This window comes from Pelodiscus sinensis, chromosome 4 (assembly GCF_052426305.1).
Source record: "Pelodiscus sinensis isolate ZL-2025 chromosome 4, ASM5242630v1, whole genome shotgun sequence".
NCBI lineage: Eukaryota > Metazoa > Chordata > Testudines > Trionychidae > Pelodiscus > Pelodiscus sinensis.
In genome coordinates, this window is record NC_143055.1 from 2553550 (window position 1) to 2579536 (window position 25987).

The 25987-nt window shown below is 58.1% G+C and overlaps 1 protein-coding gene across 3 annotated transcripts in view; it reads left to right on the top strand.

Moving 5' to 3' along the window:
- The window catches only part of ADISSP (adipose secreted signaling protein), a 102571-nt gene that overhangs the window by 58043 nt on the left and 18541 nt on the right, over positions 1-25987 (top strand). For all 3 annotated transcript variants that reach the window (XM_075931082.2, XM_089777717.1, XM_075931090.2), the window contains exon 4: positions 18402-18540. In XM_075931082.2, coding sequence (XP_075787197.2) covers positions 18402-18540 — 139 coding nt within the window. The remainder of the gene's footprint in view (positions 1-18401; positions 18541-25987) is intronic.

A 25987-nucleotide genomic window follows, 5' to 3' on the forward strand; every position in this document is an offset into this window, starting at 1 on the left:
GGCTCTGGAAGGGTGTGGGGGTGCAGGAGAAGGTGTGGGGTCTGGAAGGGGGTTTGGGTGAGGGGGGTTGTGCTCTGGGGTAGGGGATTGGGGTGCAGGCTCTGGAAGGGTGTGGGGCTGCAGGAGAAGGTGTGGGGTCTGGAAGGGGGTTTGGGTGAGGGGGGCTGTGCTCTGGGGTAGGGGATTGGGGTGCAGGCTCTGGAAGGGTGTGGGGGTGCAGGAGCGGACCCTGGCCTGGGGGAGGGGCATGGGAGAGGGTACAGGGCCTGGGGCGGGGGGTGCAGAGGGTTTGGAGGGTGACCTGGGGGAGGGAGTTGGGGTTCAGGAGGGGCGGGGGGCCAGAGGCAGGCTCTGGCTGGGGGGGAGGGGGATACCTAAGTGTCTCCTGGCCAGCAGCCTTGCAGCACCCCAAGGCAGGCGGGCTCACTTGAGACTGCAGGCTGCCCCCTCCACGTGGCTCTCAGCCCCTTCGCCCCCCCCACCCCCAGGGGTTTGTGCTGCCCCCGCCCCCAGGCCAATCTCTCCGCTCCGATTGGCTGGTTGTTTCCAGCCCATAGGGGCTGAGGGTTGGGCTGGGAGCAGGCAGATCACAGGAAGCCTCAGGCGCACGGAGCAGCCCTGCGCTTAAACCAGCAGCTGCTGCCTGCCCGAGGGTCCCGGCAGGGTGTCCGTGGGCTGGATCCGGCCCGCGAGAGGTTTCTTGCCCCCCCGAGGTCAGGGCTGAGAGCCCCCCGGACGCCGGCAGAGCCAAGGGGAAGAGGCTGCTGTTGGGGTGGGGGCAGCTGAATCATTTTGTCTCCTCTGGAAACGGGCTGGTGCCCGGCTGTGCCGTGTGCCCGCTGCTGTACACGTGCCCTCCAAAGCCTTCGCTCTGGCAGCCGTTGGGGGCTTTGCTTCTGAGTCGCCGGGGAGCGAGCCCCCGGCCCGATGCGCCTCCCGGGGCCGGCAGAAACCAGCTGCCCCGCCGGAGGTGGCCGTAGCGTGAGCGCTCTGAAACGAGCGTTGGCGCGGCCGGGGAGTCGGGAAGAGGCAGCTGCTGTTTCTAGCTCGGCGAGCTACTGGCCTGACTCCCTCTGCCCTTGACTCCTGGAGCGCGTCCAGACGAGGAGCCTCTCGGGGGTTGTGTGGCAGCGTGATGGTGACTTCCAGCCGCCGCCGCGCCAACGCTTCGCTGCAGCCGCAGAGACCTGTAGCTTCTCTGCGCGTCCTCTCCCCGCCTTGGCCAAGTCTGGCGCTCGGTGCGTGTCACCAGCCGGCGGGAGCACGAGCCCCTTCCTCCCCGTAATAAAACCCCCGGGGGTTCTCCCAAGAGCTTAGGGGCTGGGTCAACGAATGCCCATGTCGTCATAGAACTGTAGGACTGAGAGGGACCTCGAGAGGTCGAGTCCCCTGCCCTCGTGGCAGGGCCACGTAATAGAGCTAGACCACCCTGACGGGTTTCTCCAGGGATGGGGATTCTACAACCCCCCTAGGCAATTGATTCCAGTGTTTAACCACCCTGACAGGCAGGGAGTTTTTCCTACTGTCCAACCTCAACCTCCCTTGCTGCAGTTTGAGCCCCTTGCTATTGGTCCTCTCCTTGGAAGTTCACAACTTTTCACTCTTCCCCCTTGGATCACTTAGGGCATGTCCGCACTAGCTCGTTAATTCGAGCTAGGTAGGCAAATCAGGCAACCGGAGTTGCAAATGAAGCCCGGGATTTAAATATCCTGAGCTTTATTTGCATTTTCCCGTCCAGCCGCCATTTTTAAATCCTCCTTAGTTTGAACGAACTGCCCGTGGCTACACGCGGCAGTTTAAAGTTAATCCGAACTAAGTCCTTAACTGTTATACCTCATTGCAGGAGGAGTAACAGTGTAAATGTGTAACCTCTGGAAATTCTAGTGGTTACACATTTACATGCGGGGGAGAGGGGGCTGCCATGTGAAGACAGATTAATAAAACCTGGGACTTTTCAGCTTGGAAAAGAGACGATTAAAGGGGATATGCTAGAGGTCTATAAAATCATGGCCGCTGTGGAGAAAGTGAATAAGGAAAAGTTATTTACTTGTTCCCCTAACCCCAGAACTAGGGGTCACCAAATGAAATGAATAGGCAGCTGGTTTAGAACAAACCGAAGTAAGTGTTCACTTTCAACCTGCAGTTCACTTTCAACCTGTGGAACTCCTCGCCAGAGGATGTTGTGAAGACTGGGACTTTAACAGGCTTCAAAAAAGAACTAGATAGATTCATGGAGGCTAGGCCCGTCAATGGCTGTTAGCCAGGATGGGCAGGGATGGTTTCCCTAATCTCTGTTTGTCAGAGGCTGGGAACGGGCGACAGGGGAGGGATCACTGGATGATTCCCTGTGCTGTTCCCTCCCTCGGGGGCACCTGGCATTGGCCCCTGTGGGCAGACAGGACACTGGGCTAGTGGGGCCTTTGGTCTGACCCCGTCTGGCCGTTCTGATGTTCTCATTAACCCTGACAGCCCTTCACTTTGGGGCTTGCCGGCCCCTTGAGTCTCCCGGCGGTTTTGTTGGAAGCAGCTTGGGGCAGGGTTGTGGCCATGTTGCTAGCTGGCTGCTGCCTCCAGGACTGGCTGCGTGGTCGCAGCCGGGAGACGGTTTCCTCCCCGTGTCGGTGCTCAGGGTGGGGCTGCCGATTCCATTACAGGCCTGAACAAAAAACGAGAGGAGACAAATTTGTGGCGGAGGAGTCTGGCCGAAAGAAAGGAGAGCAGGAAGGAGCGAGCTCCAACCCCCCCTCCCCGTGCTGGTCCCCGGCATCCGGCCGCTGCCGCCTGTGGGAATTGTCCTGGTCCTGAGAGACGCCGTGACCGGGGCAGGGTGAGGGACCAGGGCTCACTGCCACATCTGCCGGCTCTGGGGAAAGCCCAGCCATCCCCGGGCCGAGAGGTGTCTCCCCACCCCGAACGGGTACGTCGGCGCCGCAGGAAACGCCCCAGCTGGCGGGGTTGCAAACCCATCTCCATGGCCTGTGCTTGTGGGTTGGGGGTGGATCTAACGTTTGTATCCGTGCAGGGCTCGACACGCCTGCCGTCAGCCCCGGGGTGCACGCCTGAGTCTGCAGCTGCCGTGGGTCGCCCTTCTGCAGTGTGGACGTTGTGGTGGGGGGCGATTGATTTTAGATCCACGGGAAACCAGGACACGCCAGGGCTACTGAACCGCTTTCTGACGGAAGCCGTTCATACGGTTGTTTAACTTAGTCTGACAAGCCTTTAGCACAAGTACGACACAATTGAAACCTTCCATACGATCCCCTCGAAAGCAGTGAATGCAGCAAAGCCATGCAAAAGCACTTACTAAAAGATCTGCTACGTACAATAATAAAGCCCAATTCACTTACACTTCACCCATATGCTACCCACCGTGCCAGGCAGGGGGGCGTGGCTCCGTTTCTTCCCACGCACGGGGCCGCCGGTGTGACGGGCCTCATCACTTCTAGTCACATCGAGCAGGACCTGCGAGTCGACCCTGCCCGTTCCCTCCCACTGATTGTTCTTACTAAGCCCAATTCATGGCAAAGCGAGACGTGGTCGTTCTAATACGATTTACCAATGGATTCCGTATTGGGCAGGACACGTCAAATGCCCGATGTCCTATCTGGGGTCTATCCTGCTGCTCAGGGATTGCTGCTCTGTGTGCGGTTGACGGTTCCATGGCTGCAGCTGTACTTTTCGCTGATCAGAAACACGTCCCAGTACAAGGCCGCTTGGTCCGTGTCTTGATGGGGTCTCGCGTCCCAGGCGTAATCTGCATTGTTATGCAAAACCGTTCCTGACTCTCGGGCCCTGCCTGTGTGCGTTGGGGCACCAGACTTGAGACACTCCTCTCCTCCTGCCTTCTGGGTAGTCCGAGCCTGGCTTAGCCGGCCACGGCTTCGTGATTTGCATCCTTGCTGTGCACCGAAGAGGCAGCTGAAAGCAATGCCTGTACCAGCCGCCCGCTGCTTGGCAGGTTTGGGACTGGCCGAAAATTGTGCTGGGCCCGAGGCAGAAGCAGCTGCCTCGTCTGTCTTTGCTGCTCTTTTCCCTCCTCTCTTGTGCCTTTTTGGCAAGTCTGGACTTGAACAGCCCCGCCCGGTGCTGCTGCGTGTGTCTCCTGGCCCCGGAAGGCCGGTCCCTGTTTTCAGTGCCGGGGAGTGTATGGCAGGGGGGCGTTTTCCTGCCAAAGACCCACGGTAGCGAAAGGGGACAAGGCGCGGCGGGAAAATGAAAGCCTGACTCACTTTGCCTTGCACACACTCTGCCTGGTTCCCCTCCTTGTCTGTCGCGTTAGTGAAGGGTTAAACACGTCACTGGTGTGTTCACCGTGGTAGTGAGCGGGCTGAGGTCCTTAGAAACCGAATCCTGGTTCTTGGTTAAAAGCAGTCGACATGTAAAAGGTTTCACTTGCTGGATCCATTTCTTCCATCGAAATTAATGCACTTGGTTGAGAGGGGAAACTGAGGCACCAATGTCTTTCCCAAGGCCACACAGTGATTTCAGGGCCAGAGCTGGAAAACAATCGCAGGGGCCCTGAGTCTCTCCCTTGCTGCTCGGTGTCATCAAGACCTAACTAAACGCCGGGGTTATTTTGGGAGCGGAAGTGGGGGGGGGGGCTGGGGAACGAGACTGGCCAGCTGGCTCTGCTTTGGGAGCAGCATGTGGAGAAGTTAGAAACACCGTCCAGGGCTCCTCATCCCCAGGGTACCCCAGACTGGAGCTCTAGCTCGCAGTGCCCCGGGGGGCTAGGACTGCCGGCTGCTAGCGACGCTGCTGCGGTTACTGGCAGGGCACGGCTAATAGGTAACGTTCTCAAAAGCGCCTTCAGCCCAAGGCCCGGTGGGAGTCCAAGGGATTTAGGCACTAGCTCGGTGCGTGTGATAGACGCCCTCGGGGGCTGCCCCGTCTCTCTTGCCCCCTTGTGTGAGAAGCCGGAATCGGAGAGCCAGCTGGGCTGGGGGGGGCGGGGGGCAGCACCGGGGAGAGGCCCCATCGTCACAGTCTTGTCTCCGGCTGTTTCCAGGTCTGTTCGGTGACAGCTGCCTCGTTTACGCAGGTTCCCCTGGCTACGCCCACGCTGCCCTGCAGATCCGGGGCTCCCAGCCTGCCCTTGGGCGCCCACGCTGCATCACGCTCCTGCACTGCGGGTGTGGGACCCCTGCCGTGTCCACACAGCACCATGCGTCTGACATGGGGCCGCTGCTTGAGCTGTGCCCACCCTGCCAATGACCCGGCCCGCTAGCACTGTCCTTGGTCCGGAATGAGACTGGCTCGCGTGCGGCTGGGAGGCAGAGCCTGGGTTTCGTGCGCCGTGTGGGCTGCCCCGGTGTGGCCTCCCTTGCCAGAGCCGCCGAGGTCTCACGAGCATCAGGGTGGCCTGGAGAATAAGGCAGATCAGCGCTATCCCCGCTGTCTAATGGATGCTCCCGCACAGAGCTGAAGTGACTTGCCCAGGGCCATGCAGGGTATCGGGGGCAGAGATGGGACCTTGAACCCAGAGCTTCCCAGTCTGCACCTCCGGCCTGTGCTGGTTTTCTGGCCCCACAACCGTTTCCAAGGCGTAGGGGGGCTAATTCTAGTGTCTTGCTCAACTTTCTTCCTCCTTTTTCTTCTCTCCAGACAGCTGGGTTGACAGGAGAAGTCCCCGCATATTGCCAGTGCTCCCATAATGAGATGCTGTGAGCAGACCGAGTAGGTGAAAATAGACTGTCTGCTGCGTTTGAGGCCCACGGAGTCGCGCGGCAAGATGTGGTTTATCCTCGTGCTATTTCTGCCGTCTCTCTCCTCTCTCTGACCCCGCCGCCTTTCTGTTCCCTTGGTTCTAAAAGGGCTTTTGTGCTGTAGCTCCGGCAGACAATGCCCTGGTGCTAGCGCCGTTCTTTGCAGGGGAAAACTGTTTTGCTCCTGGCGAAACCTGGCCACTTTTGGTGCCCAGTGTTAAGACGTCTGGCGCAGCATCCTCCGGTGGCCAGACTGGGGCGGAGCGGTCTGCGTGGTCTGGGTTTTTCTCTGGCGGGGGTTTGATTTCTGTTCAGGGATCTGTGATAAACTGGCTGGCTCAGTTACTTGCCTCTCTAGAACCTCGCCAGGGGCTGCTTTCAGCTGGCAGGCTCAGGGTTCAGGTGGCATGGAGTGGTCTTGGGGCTGGGGAGGAATCAGCAGGCACGTACTTGGAGCCTGGCAGTTTTCTGGCTGAGGTCACGCAGAGGCAGGCGGCTGTCTGTCTGTCTGTCTGTCTCTGTCTGGCAGAGGCAACCCCAACATCTGATTGTTCTTTCTCACCTCCCGGTTGAACAGACGGGATCTGCAGCCGCCTTCGTCTGGCAGGTTTCACAAGGATCTGCTGGCAGGAGAACAAGGGGCGGTGCAGAGCAGGGAGAAGGGCAGGGGCTGGTGTGTAGGGTGAGGGGTGGAGAGGGAAGAGCTGGGCTTGGCTCACCCCGGAGTCACGTCCCCTTCTGTGCCTCCGTCTGCAAAATAGCAAAGAGGAGAAATGGACGCAGGGTCCTTAGCGAGAGGCGGGAGGAGCACCGCCTGTGTAGCCATGCGAAAAGAAACCGGAGCGGTGTCTTGCTCACACCGCGTGGGCCGTCACAGGCGGAAAAGCCCAGACTCCAAAGGGCTCTCGGAGCCCGCACCGCCGGCTGGAAGTCCAGGACAGACAGCCTCAGGTCTGCACTAAGGCAGAGGTCTGTCCCGGGGGTGGGAGGGCGATTAACCACGCAAGCAACCCGCCAGTTCTCCAGTCGTCACACCCAGACCGGCAGCCCTTCGGGAAGTCTGTTTGGCCAAACGTGTGTGTGACGTAGTGGGGGGTACTTTGCTGGTTGCTATGCTGGGCAGTGGGTTGTGGGTGACCTCCACTGGCTGCTGTCTGCAGCACGGCCCAGCAGGGCAGGGGATGAGTCATTATGCAAGGGGGCTTCGAACCTGTCTGACCAGTTATCTCCCAGGGAGCGGAACAATGGGAAGAAGGGGAGTGGAGCCCTGGCTGGGGGCAGGGCTGGAAGTTAGTTAGGTAGTGTCTGTCTGGGATCATGGAGGAGGCAGCTTAAGCTACAGGCTGGGATTTAGGGGCCCAGTCTCCCTCATCTCAAGGGGGGCTGAGGCATCCTAGGCCTGCCCTGGAACCGGATAACATCTGTGCTGGGTTGTATCCTGGAGAAGCAATAAACTCCCTCTGTTCTACTGGCTGGGGGAGTCTGTTCGTGCCACTACGGGGGTGCAGGAGGCGGGGGACCCTGACGCACCGCCACAGCGTGTTGTTGGGTTCCCTGCGGGGTAAGCGGGCGCGTGCTGTCCTGTGATGGGGAGGAGGCCAGGCTGGTGGTCAGGGTCCCTTCTGGCCTGGGGATCTGGGACATGGGCTTTTTGGATTGCAAGCACTAGGGTGTGTGTGTGTATGTAAAAGCCATTTTCCCCATCTTCGTCGGGCAGCCTGTCTGATGGCTGGAGGTCCCCCCAGACTCACTGAATTCACCATCAATCATGAGGACTCGGTAATGAAAGGATCTGGCTGTGCTTGAGTTTTGTGGCTCTGTCTGTGCGGCTCCAGTCCCCAGTGACTGATGTGCTCACTGAAGGGAAAGTCACCCCTCCCGGCCGCGAGCAGGCCTGTGGGTGGACGCACCCCACGGGCCTGTGTGTGTTGCCCAAAGGGGAATGTCACACTGACGCGAAGCGCGATCCATTTGGGTGTGGTCGGTGTTGGCCTCCTAGATAAATGTCTGTCTCCTTCAACTCCTGAGGTACTTGGGGCGCCCATAGGACACCCTATGGCTTCCAGGAGCTTCTGAGAGCCCCCTCTTTTTTTCTCCACTCCAGATCGTCGTCTCTGAAGTGGGGTTCGCTGGCGAAAGCGCGTGAGACTCTAGAGATGTGCCCGGCTCCAAGGTGCCACGGGGCTGCCTGTGTTTAAGGGTTTCAGGTTCTTTTTAGAGACCGCTGGCATGGGAGACGGTGTCAGGCGTTTCCTGAGCTGACAACATGGCGTGGGGCCGGGGAGCGGAGAGGCCGGCTCTGAGCAATGAGGCGTTCTACGTGGCGGGGCTGAGCCTGCGACCCAGCGTCTGCAGCTTCCTGCTACGAGGTTTCCGTGGGCTTGCTTGCATTCCCTCTCAGGGCGGCTGGGTACGGACCGACCTTTATCCGGGCCAGGCCTGCTGCCCCGACAGCGCTCCGAGCTCACAGGCTGCCCTCGGCGCCCCCGGCCAGTCGAAGGGGAGCAGTGGGTTCCCTCTGGCACGGTCCACCCCCCAGATTGGTCTGGGGGTGTTTTACTTCAGAGGCTGGGCCAGCCAGACTCTCCTCTCAGGTTCGGAGGGGAACCAAGACGACACACGTCGCTGAATGCGAATAAATACAAGGGTTATTAGACGATATAGAAAGAGAAGGCAAGAGAAGGCTTTCAGCATCCCTTTGGCTTGCGGGGACTCCGGCTCACAAGGGATGGGCTCCCGCCATGTCCGAGGCATCTCTGTACAGTTCCCGGTCCTTCGGGAAATCCAAAAGGCGCTGGCAATGTTAAGCCATACCTCGCCTGTGCACAAAATCCTAGAAGCAGCAACGAACTCTGTGCTAAAGAAGAAAGCCAAGCAAGCCAAAAGCAGGCACGGCCACCCCGAAGTTTATCTAAGCTATGCCGTGAGCTCAGCCCCACACTGGGCACGGCCTGTCTCTAGCGAGCGAGCGGGCTGGGAATTTCCCTTGCTAACAGCAGGCCAAAGCCCGTTTTCTAGTCTGCAGAGACGAGAACTGGGAAGATTCACTCGCTCCTCGAAATACGACGGACGGTCTTCCGGTTTTCCAGCCGTAACGGGGGGTGAGGGCTGTGAGCCAGCGGCTGCCTGTGCCAGCTCTCCTTAATCCCTGCCTTTGCGGAGCGGCGTCAGCGCCGTGCGGAATGTCCCGCTTTGTGCCGGCGTTCCAAGGCGCGCCCGCCTGGCGGAGTTGCCGGTGTTTCTCTCAGTTATGGGTTGAGTTACAGCTGGCCGGGCCTGCCGGGTACTCGGGGTCTCCCAGACCCTGGAAGTGATGCTCGCAGCGGGGGGACAGGCGGAGAAGGGGTAGCAATGCTCAGCGTTCACCAGTCCCCGGGATTCTGTTGGCAGGAGGGGCTGCAGCGCGGGCAGGGCAGGGCTGTGCGCACGGCGATCATGCAGGCAAGGAGGCGGCTGTGCGAGAAGCTGAGGGCGCTGGCAGGGGAGGGACACCGGGGCAAGTACGGCGGAGCGGAGCCGGGTGCCGATTTGTGTCTCCCACCGTGAGTGAAAGGAGCCGGGTGGGGCCGCGGCTGGGGAGCGGCCGCCCGTCTCGCAGGGCCACGGCCAAGCGAGACGCTCTCCCGGGGCTGGGCAGCTTCGCTCCCTGCGCTCGTGTGCCTGGAGCCTGCGGGCTCTGCCGATTGCGCGTTTCTCCGTTCCAGCCAGGCGGTCGCCTGCCGAGCTTTGCACCCTGCTCAGCAGCACAGACGCTGTCAGACTGGGGGGGGGGGCTTCTCTGCCGTGTCCCTGAGAGTCTCCTCCCCGCCCCCCTCAGCCTCCCTTCGCGCCACCAGGGACCACAAGGTGTGACCGAGCCGTGAGCCGCGTGGGCTGCGTTCCCACCTGGCCGCCCGGGGTCGTGCGTGCTGCATTCGGTGCAGTGAACTCGCCAGCCCCTCTGCCGCTGGACTCCTGCCGCTGTTGCTTGTATTCGTCCAGGGCTTGGGGTGGTTTGTTTGGGGGAGGGGGGGTCATTGGCCTACATTTAAACTCTGTTTGTGGTGTTTCCGCCTCTCACTTCCTCCCCAAAGTGCCGCATGTGCCCTCCCCCTGTTCTCTGCCCCGCTGCCTCTCCCCCCTCGGCTGAACTCTGAGACGAGCTTTGTGTTCTGGTTCACTTCTCGGGGAAGATTTGGGGCGCACCGGGTCTGCCCCCTTTGCCAGCGGCAGAAGGCTTTGCCGGGGCGCTCGGCGAATGCGTATTCATCTCTTGGTGCCCACGGCACGGCTGCTTGCGGCGCGTTCAGATGAGGGAAATGCAAACCAATTATCCAAGTTTGGGGCCGGGAATGGCTTGATTGCTGCTCTTGTTCTGTCTTGTATTATTGATGCCGCTCTCGTTAAGCATCAGCTCCGCAGGGTGGAAAGGGAAAGGCGCTCGCTGCCTTTGTGTTTCCCGCACGCTCTTCACTCCCCTCTGTTCCCCTCCGGGCACGAAAGGCTGACCGGAAGGCTTTTTCCGTTCCCTCAAAGGGCATTTGATCTCCTCTAGACTGGCTCTTCCTGTGGGTAACTGGGCCATGCGCGTGTCCGGCGAGGCCGTTTCAGGTGCCGGCTGGTGCACGTGGCACTGAACCACAGAGCAGCCTCCCTGTGTTTGGAAAGACACGCACGTGCCCTTCGGGCCAGGCCCTCGGCTGAGCACATAGGCACCGATCAACGCCCGTTGTGGATCTGGCCCCTAGTTCGGCACGGCAGAGAGGTATTGGCTGGGCGTTCCCGGGGGGGGATGTTACATTGTCTGCGTTTCACACCCTGCAGCCTGCGAGCTCGCGCCCCCCGCAGAGAAGCGAGGAACAGGGTGCGGGTCGGCTTCTGTGCTTTCCTGAAACAGCTTCTCGAGTTGCTCTGAGAGAAGATTTCTAAGTGGCTGGATTGCAGTCAAGTGCCTCCATCAGGAGTCATGATCCTAGGGCTGGAAGAGTCACGGAGTCCAGCCCCCTGCCCACAGCAGGGCCAGCCCCAACTCAATCAGCCCAGCCAGGGCTTGGTCCAGCCGGGACTGAAACACCCCTAGGGATGGAGATTCCCCCCCCCACCCCAGGGAACCTCTTCCAGGGCTTCCCACCTCCTAGGGAAATGGTTGGATGCTAGGGAAAAGTGTAGACCTCCCCCCCCCCGCAACTTGAGCCCATTGCTCCTTGTTCTGCATCCGCCCCACTGAGAACAGCCTCTCGCCAGCCTCTTTGGACCCCCCCTTCAGGCAGCTGCCGGCTGCTCTCAGATCTCCCCTCACTCTGCTCTTCTGCAGACTAAATAGACCCAAATCCCTCAGCCTCTCCTTGTCGGTCATGTGCTCCAGCCCCCGAATCATTTTGGTTGCCCTCTGCTGGACCCTCTCCAATGCGTCCACATCCTTTTTTTAGTGGGGGAACTGGACACAACACTCCAGCATTGGTGAGGCCACATCTGAATAAAGGGGAATAATCACTTCTCTGGATCTGCTGGCAACGCTCCTCCTAAGGCAGCCCAATGTGCCATTCGCCTTCTTGGCTACAAGGGCGCCTGTTGACTCATCTCCAGCTTCTCATCCACTGTAACCCCCAGGGCCTTTTCTGCAGAACTTCCTAGCCAGTCGGTCCCCAGCCTGTACCAATACTTGGGATTCTTCCATCCCAAGTGCAGGACTCTGCGCTTCTCCTTGTTGAACCTCGTCAGATTACTTTTGGCCCAATCCTCCAATGTGTCCAGGTCACTCTGGACCTGATCTCTGCCTTCCAGCATTTCTACCTCTCCTCCCAGCTTAGTGCCATCCGCAAACTTGCCGAGGGTGCAATCCATCCCCTCCTCCAGGTCATTCATAAAGATGTTGAACAAAACCGGTCCCAGAACCGACCCTTGGGGCACCCTGCTTGATATCGACTGCCAACCAGACATCGATCACTACCCATTGGGCCCGACAGACTAGCCAGCTTTCTATCCATCTGACCGTCCATGTATCCCATCCACATTCCCTTAACTTACTGGCAAGAATATTGTGGGAGACCGTATCAAAAGCCTTGCTAAAGTCAAGGTCTATCACATCCACTGACTTCCCCATGTCCGCAGAGCCAGTCACCTCATCACAGAAGCTAATCAGGTTGGTCAGGCACCACTTGCCCTTGGTGAATCCATGTTGACTATTCCTGGTCACTTTCCCATCTTCCAAGTGCTTCACAATGGATTCCTCCATGATTTTTCTGGGGACTGAGGTGAGGCTGACTGGTCCGTAGTTCCCTGGCTCGTCCTTCTTCCCTTTCTTAAAGATGGGCCCTACATTTGCCTTTTTCCAGTCATCCGGGATCTCTCCCCAGCTCCATGGCTGTGTCTAGACTGCACCCCTTTTCCGTAAAAGGGATGCAAATTAGACACATCGCAATTGCAAATGAAGTGGGGATTTAAATCCCCTCCGCTTCATTTGCATAAAAATGGCTGCCGCTTTTTTCTGGCTCGGAGCTTTGCCGGAAAAAAGCGCCGTTAGGAATAAGGGATCTTTCGGAAAAGGCTTTATTTTCTGAAAGATCCATGTCTAGACTGGCACTTTTTTCCAGCAAAGCTCCAAGCTGGAAAAAAGCGGCAGCCATTTTTATGCAAATGAAGCGGAGGGGATTTAAATCCCCGTTTCATTTGCAATTGCGATGTGTCTAATTTGCATCCCTTTTACGGAAAAGGGGTGCAGTCTAGACACAGCCCATGAGTTTTCAAAGATAATAGCCGAAGGCTCTGCAGTGACATCAGCCAACTCCGCCCCCGATCCGGCCCCCTGGACTCGTGCGTGTCCAGCTTCTCTAAAGAGCCTCTGATTGGCAGTGGCTCTGACCCGCCTGGGAAAGGGGGAGCGGCTGGAGGCGGAAGCCAGCCAGGCTTGCGCTGGAGAGGAGACAGGATTTTGAGCTGTGGGTAGTTGATCGCGGCCCCGATCTTTCAGTGACTTTCTAGAAGCCCTGCGACAGCCCAGCCCGGAGCTGGGGCTTGCTGCTGAAATCCTGGGAGATTCCCCGGCCTGTGTCATCCTGAAGTCTCACTTGTTTCCCCGCTGCCTGCTGAGACCCGCAGCGATTGGTCTCCCCGTCTCTCTGCAGCAAGGAACCCACGGCCGAGTGACAGGCTCAGCCCGGGGAGCGTAGCAGCGGGGAAGGAGCTCTCTGAGTACGGGGCATGGAGTCAGCGCCCTCTGCAATGTGCAGGCCTCCTCTTCCAGCTTGCCCTGGCGGGGCTGTTCTGCAGCTGCCGGTTGCTCGGCTGTCCTCCTTCCTAACCTGACTCAGTTTCCCCTTGGCACATCTTCAGAAGCCTTTGGCTAGCAGGCTTCTGGCCCGGGAGTGTGGAGAGGGGTTTAGTGTGCATGAGGCCTTGTTGGCAATGGCACTGTGGGCTCGATGGTTTGATTCCGTCTCTTATCTGCCTTGAGCAGCACGGTTTGGAGTTGGGGCAGGCCTGGGTTTTGGTGCTGAGTCTGGAGCGGGTCAGTGTTCCCTTTCATTTTGTATGCCCCTGTGCGGAATGAATTTTGTCACGTGCACCAGTGTGGAGATGATGTGGGAAGGAGCTGCCACGCTCGAGGAGAGGAGGCCATGGCAGTTCCGTGCCCAGTGGGCCTGGTCCCCGGCGTGGGGCTTACAAGGCAGCTGCGTGGCCACGTGGCTTAGAGGGTCCCTGGCGTGAGATGCTGGGTGGTTTGTGCACACGGGGGAAGGGAGGTGCTTTCCTCAGCCCCGGTTGGGTCCCCAGACACGGTCCCACCAGGGGCATGTAGCTTCCCGCTCTAGCTGTAGCGGTAGCCGGGCATCCTGGGCGAACGGGAAGTCAGTCCCTAGTGAGGAAAATAGGAGCGCAAACGCTGGCATGTCGGGCGGAGAAATCGGAGGCCGCCCGAATGAGACTGTGCAGGCGACAAGCCGACGACACAGATTAACGGCAAAGGTTTTCCGAAGTGCTTCAGAAGCCGGAAATCCGCCCGGTAGGCCCTGCCTCCCTGGGCAGCCCAGGTGCTAACGTGGCCCTGAAGGAGAAGAAGGCTGTTTCGGAGAAGCGAGTTGAATTCCCTGCACTGTGCATGCGCCAGGGGCAGGGCCAGCCCAAATCATTCGGCGGGCGCACATAAATGCCCCGGCGGGCGCCATGGCACCCACAGGGACCGCGTTGGGGACCACTGACTTAGGCGAGCCGTCTGAGGGGCATCTCATGCTGAGGTGCCAGCGGAGGAGGTTTTGGGCCAGACCGATCTGTTTCACGGGAATGTGGCACCAGGCCCAGAGGGGACTCGCCCCGGAGTTCTGACAGTGCAGACGTGAAATGGCAGAGCTACCGCCTGGGTGTGGAACCTGCCACTTACATCCGCCTCCGCCCGGATTTAAGTGTAGGGTCGCTAGGGAAGGACTGCTTCTAAAAAAGGCTCCAGAGCTGACCCTGCTAGTGACAGGCCCTCGAGCTGAAATGCCGCACCCAGCAGATTGGTGGAACCGGGGGGTTTATCGTACACCTGGACGAACGCGCTTCGTTGGGAGAAGAGTGAACGCAGCTTTAGCAAAGGCAAATCGTGCCTCACCGGGCCACAAGTTGGACCTCTGTGGTCTGGCACCCTTGGGACCGGACCGGTCCTGAGCAAGGGAGTTTGCTGGACCAGGGGAGGTCAGAGCTCTGGTATCCGGGCCAGCTCCCCTCCTGGCTGGTGGCCCAGCCCCGCTCCTGGCCCTGGTGGCTGCTGGCCAGGTTCTGACAGCTGGACTCTGCTCCCTGTCTCCAGGGCTGCTAGCCACCCGCCCTCTGCCCCGGACTCCCAGCTGAAGTCTGCTGGGGCTTTCTGGTCTGGGGTGCCAATGGTCCAGTGACATCCCTGGTCCTGCTGGACCACAAATGCTGCCAGACCAGAGAGGTTTGACCTGTCTGAGAATTCTCTGAGCGTGCCAGCCGACAGGCGGACACAGGGGGTCCAGTGGCTGCTGTTTCAGAGCTGGTTGGACACCACGGCCGTAAAGGATCTGGAAGAGAAGCTAAAGAACGAGGTGGCAAAATCTGCAGCTGACGCAAAGTTACTGGAGATAGTTAAGTCCACAGCAGACTGGGAAAAGCTACAAGAAGGACCTTGCAGCTGGGTGCTTGGGCAACACGCTGGCAGATGAAAGTGACTGTTGGTAAGTGCAAGGAAACGCACATTGGCAACAGAATCCAGCTGCACACGCAGACAACGGGCTCTCAGTTAGCTGCTCCCACTCCACACAGAGATCCCGGCGCGACTGCAGCTCCTTCCCTGAAAACATCCCCTCCGTGTGCAGCGCCCGCCAGAGGAGAGGCCAGGCGCTTGGGAACCGCTAAGGAAGGAATAGAGAGCAAGGCAGAAAATATCAGAATGCCTCGTCTGAGTCCCTGGTGCGCCCGTCTCGGCAACTGGGAGCAGGTCTGAGCAGCCCTTTCCAGGAAGAGAGATGAGAGCTGGAAAAGGACAACTCAATCAGCCAGAGCCGGGAACCGCTTCCGCGTGAGAAGAGATCACTCCTCTGGGGCTGCTCATCTCGTAAAGGAGAGGACTAGGGGGACGAGGTCGAGGGCTATAAAATATCCTAGAGCCCCAGAGACCTCAGCAGTCATCCAGTCCAGCTCCCTGCCCAGAGCAGGGCCAACCCCAACTCAATCAGCCCAGCCAGGGCTTGGTCCAGCCGGGACTTAAACACCCCTAGGGATGGAGACTCCACCCCCTCTCCCTCCTCCCCTGCTGCTGCTTGGGAAACTTTTTGGTGACAGGGAAAAAAATCCCAAGAAAAGCCCCTTTTTTTCTTCATGGTGGTCAAAGACTTTTCTGTAGAGTTCCAAGTTTCCATCACCCCTCCGCTCTCCAAAGTGCGGTTGGTTTGGCAGGGTGAACTGAGTTGTAATTAGAATGAGGAGGAGTCCGGTGGCACCTTATAGACTAACAGATTTATTGGAGCATAAGCTTTCGTGGGCAAAGACCCACTTCGTCAGATGCATGCAGTGGGAATTCCAGAGGCAGGTATAAATATGCAGGCGTACGAACAGAGTTCTAATCAAGAGTATGGCTAGAGATAACGAGGTCAATTCAGTCAGGGAGGATGAGGCCCACTTCTAGCAGCTGATGTGGAGGTGTGAACACCAAGGGTATGTCTAGACTTCATGCCTCTGCCGACAGAGGCGTGTAAATCAGACTACCCGACATAGTCAATGAAGTGGGGATTTAAATATCCCCAGCTTCATTAAATTAAAAATGGCCGCTGCGCTGTGCCGGCTCAGCTGATCGTTGGCACAGCGCACGAGTCAAGACGCGGATCGGTCGACAGGGAAGCCTTTGTTGACCGCTCCCTTGTGCCTCATGAAACAAGGTTTACAGGAGCGGTCGACAAAGGCGTTTCCTGTCGACCAATCCGCGTCTTGACTGCCACGCTGTGCCGACAATCAGCTGAGCCGGCACAGTGTGGCGGCCATTTTTATTTTAATGAAGCCGGGGATGTTTAAATCCCCGCTTCATTGACTATGTCGGATAGCCTATTTCACATGCCTGTGTCAGCAGAGGCATGTAGTCCAGACATACCCCAAGAGAGGAGAAACTGCTTTTGTGGTTGACTAGCTATTCAAAGTCTTTGTTTAACCCTAAGCTCATAGTGAGTGGCTCGCTAGTTTATTACAGACTAACTCGGCTACCCTCTGCAGCAGCAGAATGAAAGTCAGCAAAGGTGGATGTAGGGTGTCACAAGAAAAAGCCAAGTACACAAACACTGATGGGGGAGCGGGGAGCTGTGGAGGATCCCAACCTCCGCCTGAGTCAGCAGCGCGACGCTGTTGCCAAAAGACAAAGGCAGAGTTGGGTTGCGTTAATAGAGACGCACTGTCGTGTCTTTGAGAGATCAGATACAAAAGGAGCCAGAAGACACCAAGGACTCTGCCTTTATTGTACCCACAATAGTCAAAAGAAACCGTATGGACGTCCATGGAGCTAGTCCGCTAACGGGGTAGTTTGAGCACAGGCACTATGGGAACGCCTACACCCCGTTCAAAGCACGAGGTGTTCGGGATGGAGACAGGCGTGTCCTTATTTCTGTCACCCGCAAGCCGCCTTCCAGTTGCCGGAGGCGGCCGCGGCCTTGTTCTCCCCACCACATAGAGGTGCCCGCAATGCATCTGTTGGAGCGAACAGGTTCAGCTTCTAGTTGCTGTGAGCAAGGTGGGCGGGGCACCTCGTCCGGTCCCGCCCACTGACTGTCCGTCCTACGCCCGTGTTTATACTCGACTCGGTCGGTCTAATACCAGCAATCAATTGTGCCACTTGACTGCTGGGCCCTTGGCGGGGCGTGCGATGCTGGAGATGCACAAGTGTGCGAACCCTGTCACGCCTCAGCCCCCAGCCTTGCCAGCTGGCCCCAGGACTTGGAGACCCGTCCTTTGCGCAAGACAGCCAGCCAGCCAGACTTCGGTCACGTTAGGGCCACACAGGTTCCCCCGCACGCCACGTGCAAGTCTTGGCAGCGCTTTCACCGCTCTGTTCGGCCGGCACCGGTTAGGCCCAGCTAGAGCAACGTGCCCAGGTCTGGGCACCACTGTAGAGAAACTGGAAAGGCCCCACTCTTTGGACACTCTCGGAGCCCTGCGCCCACAGAGGGGGAAACTAAGGCAACAAAGGCCACGCTGAGTTGATGGATGAAAGGGGGTGAAAACTCCTGGTCCCCTGTTCTGTCTGTTTTGGGTGGTCTCATGGTTAAGGCACTGGACTGGGTGGCTGGAGATCTGACTTCTATTTCTGCTGTGGGACTCTGTACCTCAGTTTCCTTTTGGTGCGATAGCAGTAATAATCCTTCCTTTCTCCACTGTATTCCTTTCTCCAAGTGAATAAGGAAAAGTTATTTACTTAGTCCCACAATATAAGAACGCAGGCTCACCAAATAAAATGAATAGGCAGCAGGCTTAAAACAAACCAAAGGAAGTTTTTCTTCAGCCAGCGCACAACCTGTGGAACTCCTTGCTAGAGGATGTGGTGAAGACCAGGGTTAAAAAAGGAGCTAGATAGATTCCTAGAGGTTAGGTCTATCAGTGGCTATTGCCAGGCTGGGTGGGAATGGCATCCAAGCCTCTCTTTGTCTGGAAATGGGTGACAGGAGAGGGATCACATGATGGTTTCCTGTTCTCTTCCCTCTGGGGCATCAGCCACTGTCGGTAAACAGGACGCTGAGCTAGCTGGACTGACTGTTCTTATGTTCCTGTTGAGAGGTGCAGAGTCTCTAAGGCTGGGATATGCACCCATCTCCTAGAGCTAGAAGGGACTTTGAGAGGTCATTGAGTTCAGTCCCCAGCCTTCACAGCAGGACCAAATACCATCCAAGTACCATCCCTGACAGATTTGCCCCAGATCCCTAAATGGCCCCCTCAGGAATTGAACTCCCAACCCTGGGTTTAGCAGAGCAATCCTCAAGCCACTGAGCTATCCCATTGCTTCCCCCATTGTTCCACACTATAAGAACTAGGGGTCACCAAATGAAATGCCCTGTCGCTCACTGGGTGTTTGTACAGCACTAGACACCCTGATCTCAGTTGGCTGCTGTAATACATAGGCCTACAGTCCCCCTCTTGCGGGTGCCGGGTTACCTCCGTCCCGCAGTGGGCCGTGCTGCGAAGCGCCCTGGGCGATGGCACGGGTGTCCCTCCAACTCTCCTGCTTTCTCCCCCTTCCAGGTGGGGTTCCTGAAGATCCTGCACAAATATGAAATCACCTTTCTTCTGCCCCCCGTGCAGAGGCTGGGGAAGGACGTCTGCGCCGTCCCGCTTCCCAACCTGAACCTTAAAGTGCTCAGCGTCACCCCGGTGTCTGAAGGTAAGTGCCCCCCCGCACTGCCCCCCTTCTCCCTGGCCGGCCCTGGGGGCCCCAAGGGCAAGCCTGGCGACTCCAAGACCCTGTGATTCCCAGCTGCCCTGAACGCCTCTCTGCTGTCCTGGTGCCTGATTGGGAGGTGGGGCCGGGCAAGTGGGGGCCGGCAGAGGCACGTCTGGGAGCGGTGGCAGAGGAAAAGGCACCTGCCTGCCTTCCGCACTGGGGCGTGGACTCTATGGGTGTGTCTACGCTGCGTTCCCCTTTCGAGAGGAATGCGAATGCAGCCGAGAGAAATTGCAAGTGAAGTGCAGATTTGAATTTCCCGCGCTTCATTTGCGTAACTGCGTCCGGGCACTATCTCGAAATACCCTATTTCGAAAAAAGAAACGGTCGAGACACGGTTCTTTTGAAAGCAAACCTTTCTTTCGAAATTACCCTTAAACCTCAATTTATAAGGAGTAAGGGTAATTTGGAAAGGAGGGTTTTCCTTCCACATCACCGCGTCTACACAGCGTTTCTTTTTTCGAAATAGGGTATTTCGAAATAGTGCCCGGACGCGGTTATGCAAATGAAGGGCGGGAAATTCAAAGCCGTGCTTCATTTGCAATTTCACACGGCTGCATTTGCATTCCTCTCTCGAAAGAGGAACGCAGCGTAGACACACCCATATACGTCTGGCCGGGGCTGTCTCCTAGGCTCGAGAGGAGGGGCTGGGGCAAGAGGATGACTTCCTCGAGTAAGGGGGCATCAGCCTGCACATGCCTGGGGTAGGAATAGGCTTGCTCGGCCAGCCGGGGAAGGGTGTCATCTGCCCAGCTAGTAGATTGCGGCGGTTGTGAAACCAGAGCTTGCAGTAGAATTCTTGGAAGTTGTCAGTGAGTCCATGTGGACACGGGAGATCCAAAGGACGTGGGTTTCCAGGAAGCCTTTGACTAGGTCCCTCACCACAAGCTCTTAAGCAAAGGAAGCTGGGGAGAAGAGGGAAGATCCATTCATGGGTCAGTAACTGGTTAAAAGACAGGAAACAAAGGGTAGGAATAAATGGTCGGTTTTTGGAAGGAGGTGACTAGTGGCGTCCCCAGGAGGGCCATGCGGGGACCAATCCTATTCCCCATATCCGTAACTGATCTGGAAAAAGTGGTGAACAGCCAGGTGGCCGAATTTGCAGACGTATCAAAACTGCTCCAGACGTTTAAATCCAAAGCTGACTGCCAAGGGTTACCAAGAGAACTCACAGAACCGACGGACTGAGAAACAAAAGAGCAGAAGAAATGTGATGCTGATCAATGTAAAGTAATGCACACTAGCCGTACAAAATGATGGGGTCTAAATTAGCTGTTGTCACGCAGGAAAGAGATCTTGGCGTCATTGTGGACAGTTCTCTGAAAACATCCACTCAGTGTGCAGCAGCTGTCAGAGGTTAGACATCATTAGGAAAGGGGTAGATAAGGCAGAAAATATATAGTGTCTGTACAAGTCCACAGCACTCCCATGCCTTGAACACTGCCTGCAATTCCGGTTCTCCCAATCCCCAAGAAGATATATTCGAATTGGAGGATGTACCAAGAAAGGCAACAAAAGTCACTAGGGGCATGGAACAGCTTCCACATGAGAAAATATTACAAAGGCTGTTCCTCTTAGAAAAGAGATGGCTCAGGGGGTTATCGAGGTCTATAAAATCATGACTGATGTGGTGACAGTGAATAAGGAAGTCTTATTTACCCCTTCCCGTAACACAAGAGCTAAGGGTCACCCAATGAAATTAATAAGCGACAGGTTTCAAACAAACAGAAGGAAGTATTTCTGCACACCACGCACAGCCAACCTGTGGAACTCCTTGCCGGAGGATGTTGGGCAGATCAAAAGTATAACAGGGTTCAAAAAAGAATTAGAGAAGTTTATGGAGGGTAGGTCCGTCGATGGCTACTCGCTAAGATTGTCAGGGATGTAACCTCATGTGCTGGCTGTCCTTAAACCTACAGCTTCTAGAATCTGGGACAGGACAAGAGGGGATGGATCAGTCGACGGTTGCCCTGTTCGGTTCACTCCCGCTGGGGCCCCTGGCGTTGGCCTCTGTGGGCAGACAGGACACGGGGCTGGAGGGACCGTTGTCTCACTCAGTCAGGCCGGGCTTAGGACTAACCCGAAAGGATCCTCAGACTGTGCCCTTCAAAGGGAGCTGTTCCTGCATCCCAGGGACTTGTGGCTTCCCTGCTGTCAGCGTGCTGCCCTGGCACGGTGTGGGAGAAGCCGCTGAGCAGTTGTGGCTGGCGTCGGTTGCACGGGCATGGAGGGATGCCGGAGGGTGCATGCAAAAGGAAACCCTCATCCCCACCCGGCCGTGCCTGTCCCTCCGTCCTGCCAGGCCTGGGCTGGTCTCTCACCGGCTCGGCTCTGCCCACTCGTGCTGGGGGCAGCTGCCAGGTGAGCTCTTTGGCCCCAGGCCTTCCACGTGGGTTGCTGGGGAGAGTAGCCCATGCGGTCTGCTTGGCTGGGGGGGTCTGTTTGTTCATGGGGGGGCCCTTACCTGTCCCCCTGTGGGAGGCTGTGCGCTCCAGGCTCCACAGGCCCCTTTTGGCCACCCAGCCCATGCTCCCACGGAGCCCGGGCCGGGGCCAGGCCCGGTTGCAGGCCTGGCCCTGCTTGACTCCCCCCCCCAAAAGCCAACCTGCCCGGCGGTTCGGGCTCGAGAGGACTGCAGGGAGACCCATGTCTGGCCGCCTTGGCTCCGTGAGCCGCTGGCCCGGGGACGGCCCAGACGCCGCGTGGGCCTTTCTGGCAGATCGCCGTGCCGACGCAGACTCGCCGTGGGTCAGCCGGGCCCCTCTCGCCCCTCAGGCCTTGTGGGAGCCCGCTGGGGGGGGAGCAGCACGACGGCCTGGCTCCGCACTGCTCCGTAGGCCGCCGCCCAGGAGCGGACAAGGCGGAGCGCCTCCCTTCACGCGCAGGGCCCTGTCGCGTAGCCTCAGCTCGGTCCCGGCCCCTCAGAGGACGCGGCCACAGGAAACGCCTGGGAGCAAACCCTAAAGCCCGTCGGGGGACGGCTGCTCCCGCTGCGCTGAACCGTGGTGCTGCTGGGCGCTCCGTCGTACCCCCGCAGCCCAGGCGTGGGCGCCTGCTGTGCCGCCGCCGGCGTCTGAGGGAATCGGAGATGAGCTGGGGGGAGAGGGGATCGTTAACAAGCAGCCGAGGGCTTGCGTGGGCTGCAGAGCGCGAGCGGCTGGCCCCAGCCGGGCTTTGATGGCTGGGGCAGGAGAAGGGGAGGTTTTGAAGCTGGCACAGGCAGGCCGGGGGACCGAGTGTCTGCACAGTTAATTGGTAAATCGCCTGGGTTTTGACAGGCAGAGGGGTTTCTACATCTAAAGGCAGTTTGTACAGCTGCAAACTCTGCGGGGCGTGAGCGCAGAAAGAGGAACATCAAGTTTTGCTGATGTTGACAATGAATACTGATAAAGGGCAACACAAATGAGGAGGAATTTGGAACGGGTCCCATATGAGGAGAGATTAAAAAGACGGGGACTTTTTTCATCTTAAGAAAGAGGAAACTAAGTGGGGCTAGGATAGCAGGCTATAAAACGTGTGGAAAAAGTGACTAAGGAAAAGTTATTTACTTGTTCCCTCAATATAAGAACTAGGGGTCACCCAATGGAATGAATAGGCAGCAGGTTTAAAACTAACCAAAGGAAGTGTTTCTTCACGCAGCGCACAGTCAACCTGTGGAACTCCTTGCCAGAGGATGTGGTGAAGACCCGGACTTGAATAGGGCTCAAAAAAAAGCTGGATAGATTAATGGAGGTTAGGTCTGTCTATGGCTCTTAGCAGGGCTTGCCAGCTGCGTGGTTCTGTGCTCTGCGCATGCGCAGATCGCGCCGCACCAGCTCTTCCGGGTGTAATCTACTCGCCACGGGCAGATTACACTGTTTGTGGAGCCCTGGCTATTAGCCAGGATGGGTAGGGACAGTGTCCCTGGCCTCGGTTTGTCTGGAGGTGGGGGACAGGGGAGGGACCATGTGATGGTTCCCTGTTCGGTTCACTCCCTCTGGGCACCTGGCGTTGGCCACAGTCGGCAGACAGGACCCTGGGCCGGCTGGACACGGTCTGACCCAGCCTGGCCGTTACTCTGCTCTTATGACCTGGCCGTGGGTCAGAACGAAAACCAGAGAGGGGCAACCAAGGCTTCTGAGGGACCCTCCTTCACCTCAGGGGGCTGCCAGATTGTTGTGTCCGAGCCGGCTCCCGGGATGGGTGTTGCCGAATGTGCGGGGGGGAGGGGGAGATTGCATCGTGGTAGCACTGGGATTGGCTGTGGAGGGAGCACCTGGCTCTCTCGATGTTGTGTGCAATCCACACACGCCTCCCTCCCCGGCCCTGGCTGTGTCGCGTTAGCAGTACCGGTAGGACGGTCAGAAACCAGCCGAATCTGGCATCCCTGGGCGTGGGCGACGGTAACCAACATGTCTCGTGGGCCACCCAGCGAACCCGCCGGGCCCGTGCTGATCGCCGAGAAGGGGCGTCGAGAGCCGCAGAACCGGACGTCGGTTATTTCCCGCCTCTTGCTTTGAACAAGTGGCACGGAGCCCTCCTGGACTTCCCATTGCCAGGCCAGCTCATCGGCTCTGCTAGCAGGGCCGTGCCCCCGTATCGCTTGGAAGTGCTTATCAAGGCAGGTCATTGTGAGCCGATCGTACGGCTGGGGAAACCGAGGCACGGGCGGTGGTGGAAACACAGCACTTCCGTCCCCAGAACTCCAGCCTCTTGGCTCCCGGCCCGAGGCCACCTCCACTGGGGCGTGCAGCCGAGCTGCCTTGGGCCGCGCAGGGTCGCTTGCAGGAAAGCCACCCCCAGCAGTAGCAGTGCGAGGCAGAGGGGTGGGACGGGGCTTAGGAGAGCTGGATGCTCTGTCACTGGGCTCTGCTGAGATTCTTACCCTGCTCCCGGCCAGCCGTGCACTTGGCCGTGGGGCTGGAGAAAAGCCACCTGCCTGCGGCGCAGAACGGGAGGCTTGTGATGGTCCTTTGTCCCCATGGGAGCTGGTTCCCCAAGCCGGGACTGGGCTATGCAGGCTCCCAGCAGCCCCACCGGGGAGCCCGCGTAGGTCTCTGTGCTGCCATTCAGGCACCTTGGGGGTCAGCTGCTCCGACCCCTTGGGAGCGCTCCTCGCTTGGCGAGCACGGAACAGAGCAGCTGGGCCGGTGCGGGCCAGTCCGAACCCCTCCCACTCGTCTCTGGTGAGCGTCGTCCCTGAAGTTAAGGGCGAACCGCTGGTGAGCTCAGCAGTGAGGTGCAATGGAAAACGGTGAGTCCCAGGCCTGGGAGGAGGGGGTCTGCGTGCGTCAGGCACAGACACCCTGTTCTCAGCCAGCTCCCTCGTTTGTCACAATTTCCCTATCGCTCGGGAGATCTGGATTTAAATCCTGTTCTGCCACAGGCTTCCCAGGTGACCTTAGTCAAGTCCCTTAGTCCTGTGCTTTAGTTGTAACCTGGGACAGTCGCGCTGCCCTGTATGGCTGTGCAGAGAAACCCATCCAGGGCTCTGAGCTCTCCACGTCCTGTATGTCACCTACGTGCCTTGGCCACATTTCTCTCCCAATTCATTCTTGTTCTCCTCTTCCCCTCTCACCGGCACTGGCTTTCTCTCCATCCTCCGCGTGGTCTGGGCTCGGGGGGCAAGAGCTTTCTCCTCCGCAGCATCTGCCCTGGGAAGAAAAACCTCGTTGTGCCTTAGCTAGCATCTGAGCCTTTCTCCCCTTTGCTTCACCGCACGGTTCATTACCCCGCCGTGCGGCGAGCACACGCTCCGGGGACTGGGGTTAGTGCTGCACGTCAGGGCTCAGAACTCCGGCCCCGCTCCAGCAAAGCGCAGAGGCGCGTGCTTCCCTTGCCGCCGACTGGCCCCCGCTCGCTCTTCGGCAGACGCCGGCGTAAGCTGGGGGGCCGCACCCTGCACCGCCTGCCGGGTGGAGCCACCCCGACAAGCAGCACAGACGCTGACCCTGTTCAGATCCGAGGAGAGTGCAGTTGGGGGCCCCGTGTGATGGACCGGGCCGTGTCTGGGCACAGCTGAGGGCGTCCGCTCAGGGCGAATTGCTCAAATCCGGGGCTTCTTACAGCCCCAGACTGGTGACCTCTCCGAACAGGCCACACACCAGTCCCACAGGGCGCTTCAGCTGCCTGCCTGAAGCCTCCCGAGCAAAACCCCTCCGACATCCCAGCAATATCCGTGCCCCAGATGGCCCCGGGCCTCATACACAGGTGGGGGGTCCTAGCACCCAATCCCACCTACCCCGAACAAGTTCTGTCCGGTTCCAAGAAACCAGCCACAGATCCCTGGTCAATTTACCCTCCGGACCTTACCCACAAATCACGCTGGGCCAATCCTTTAGAATCTATATCTAAAGGTTTATTATTACAGGAAAGAAAAGCCTGAGAGTGAGGTTATTAAAGTACAGTACGTTACATGCACCGAATCTCCCAGTCCTCGATGCAGGCTCTAGCAGAGATGTTACAGCTGCTGGTTTAAAAGTTCTTATTGCACATCCTACGATCAGGATGGGTTCACAGGTCTTCCGGGCTCTTCGATCCCTGCAATGCTGCCTCTGGGATGAAGTGCTGAGCTGAGAACAAAATGGCATCGACCACATGGCCTCTTTATACTCCTTCCTGGCCTCTTCTTGTATGCAGCAAGTCACCTGGTCAGAGGCCAATCTCTATGTTCCCTGCTGGCTGCCCTCAGGTGACAAATCCCATTCTTTGGGTGTGTCCATAGCCTATTGAGAGCCATTGTTCCACAGGGCTTCGCTACTCAGCCTGTCCATAGCCATGCTTAACCACATTCACAGAAATATTCAGCTTCCACACAGATTACAGATTCCTACCTACACACACAGACATTATATACTCACATAAATAGCGTACATAAGATCAACAAACAATAAGCTCCCATTCAATACCCCACATGGCTCCCTTTCATACCAGTTTCTGGGGCCAACACCCCCACCTAGGGGTGCAGCAGCGATCTGGCTGCTTCCCTCCAATTCAGTAATGTGACACCCCACTGCCGGGGAAACCGCATCCCCACTGGGATCAGACCCCAAAGGAATCATTCAGGCGAGCCCCCGTAGCACAGAACAGGGGAACGTGCCCCCAGGTAACAGTCCTTTACCCTGGGCTGGGTGGTAAATCACAGTGACCCTGTTAAGCCCCAGCGATGGGACTGAAGCGGCTGCCGGTGAAAACAGGTGGAGCAAAGTAGGTTAGAGATTCCAAAGAACAGAAACCGGGGGCTCTGGTCCCTTCCCTGGGGGCCGACGCGCCCTCCACGGACCCAGGGACAGCAGCGGCCTGTCCTTTAATAGATTCCCCTTTGGGCAGGACCTTGGACAGTCCTATGGACAGTTACCTGGTCAGACCTCACCAGGCGGGGTGGTCATGTGACTTCCTCAGGCCAGCC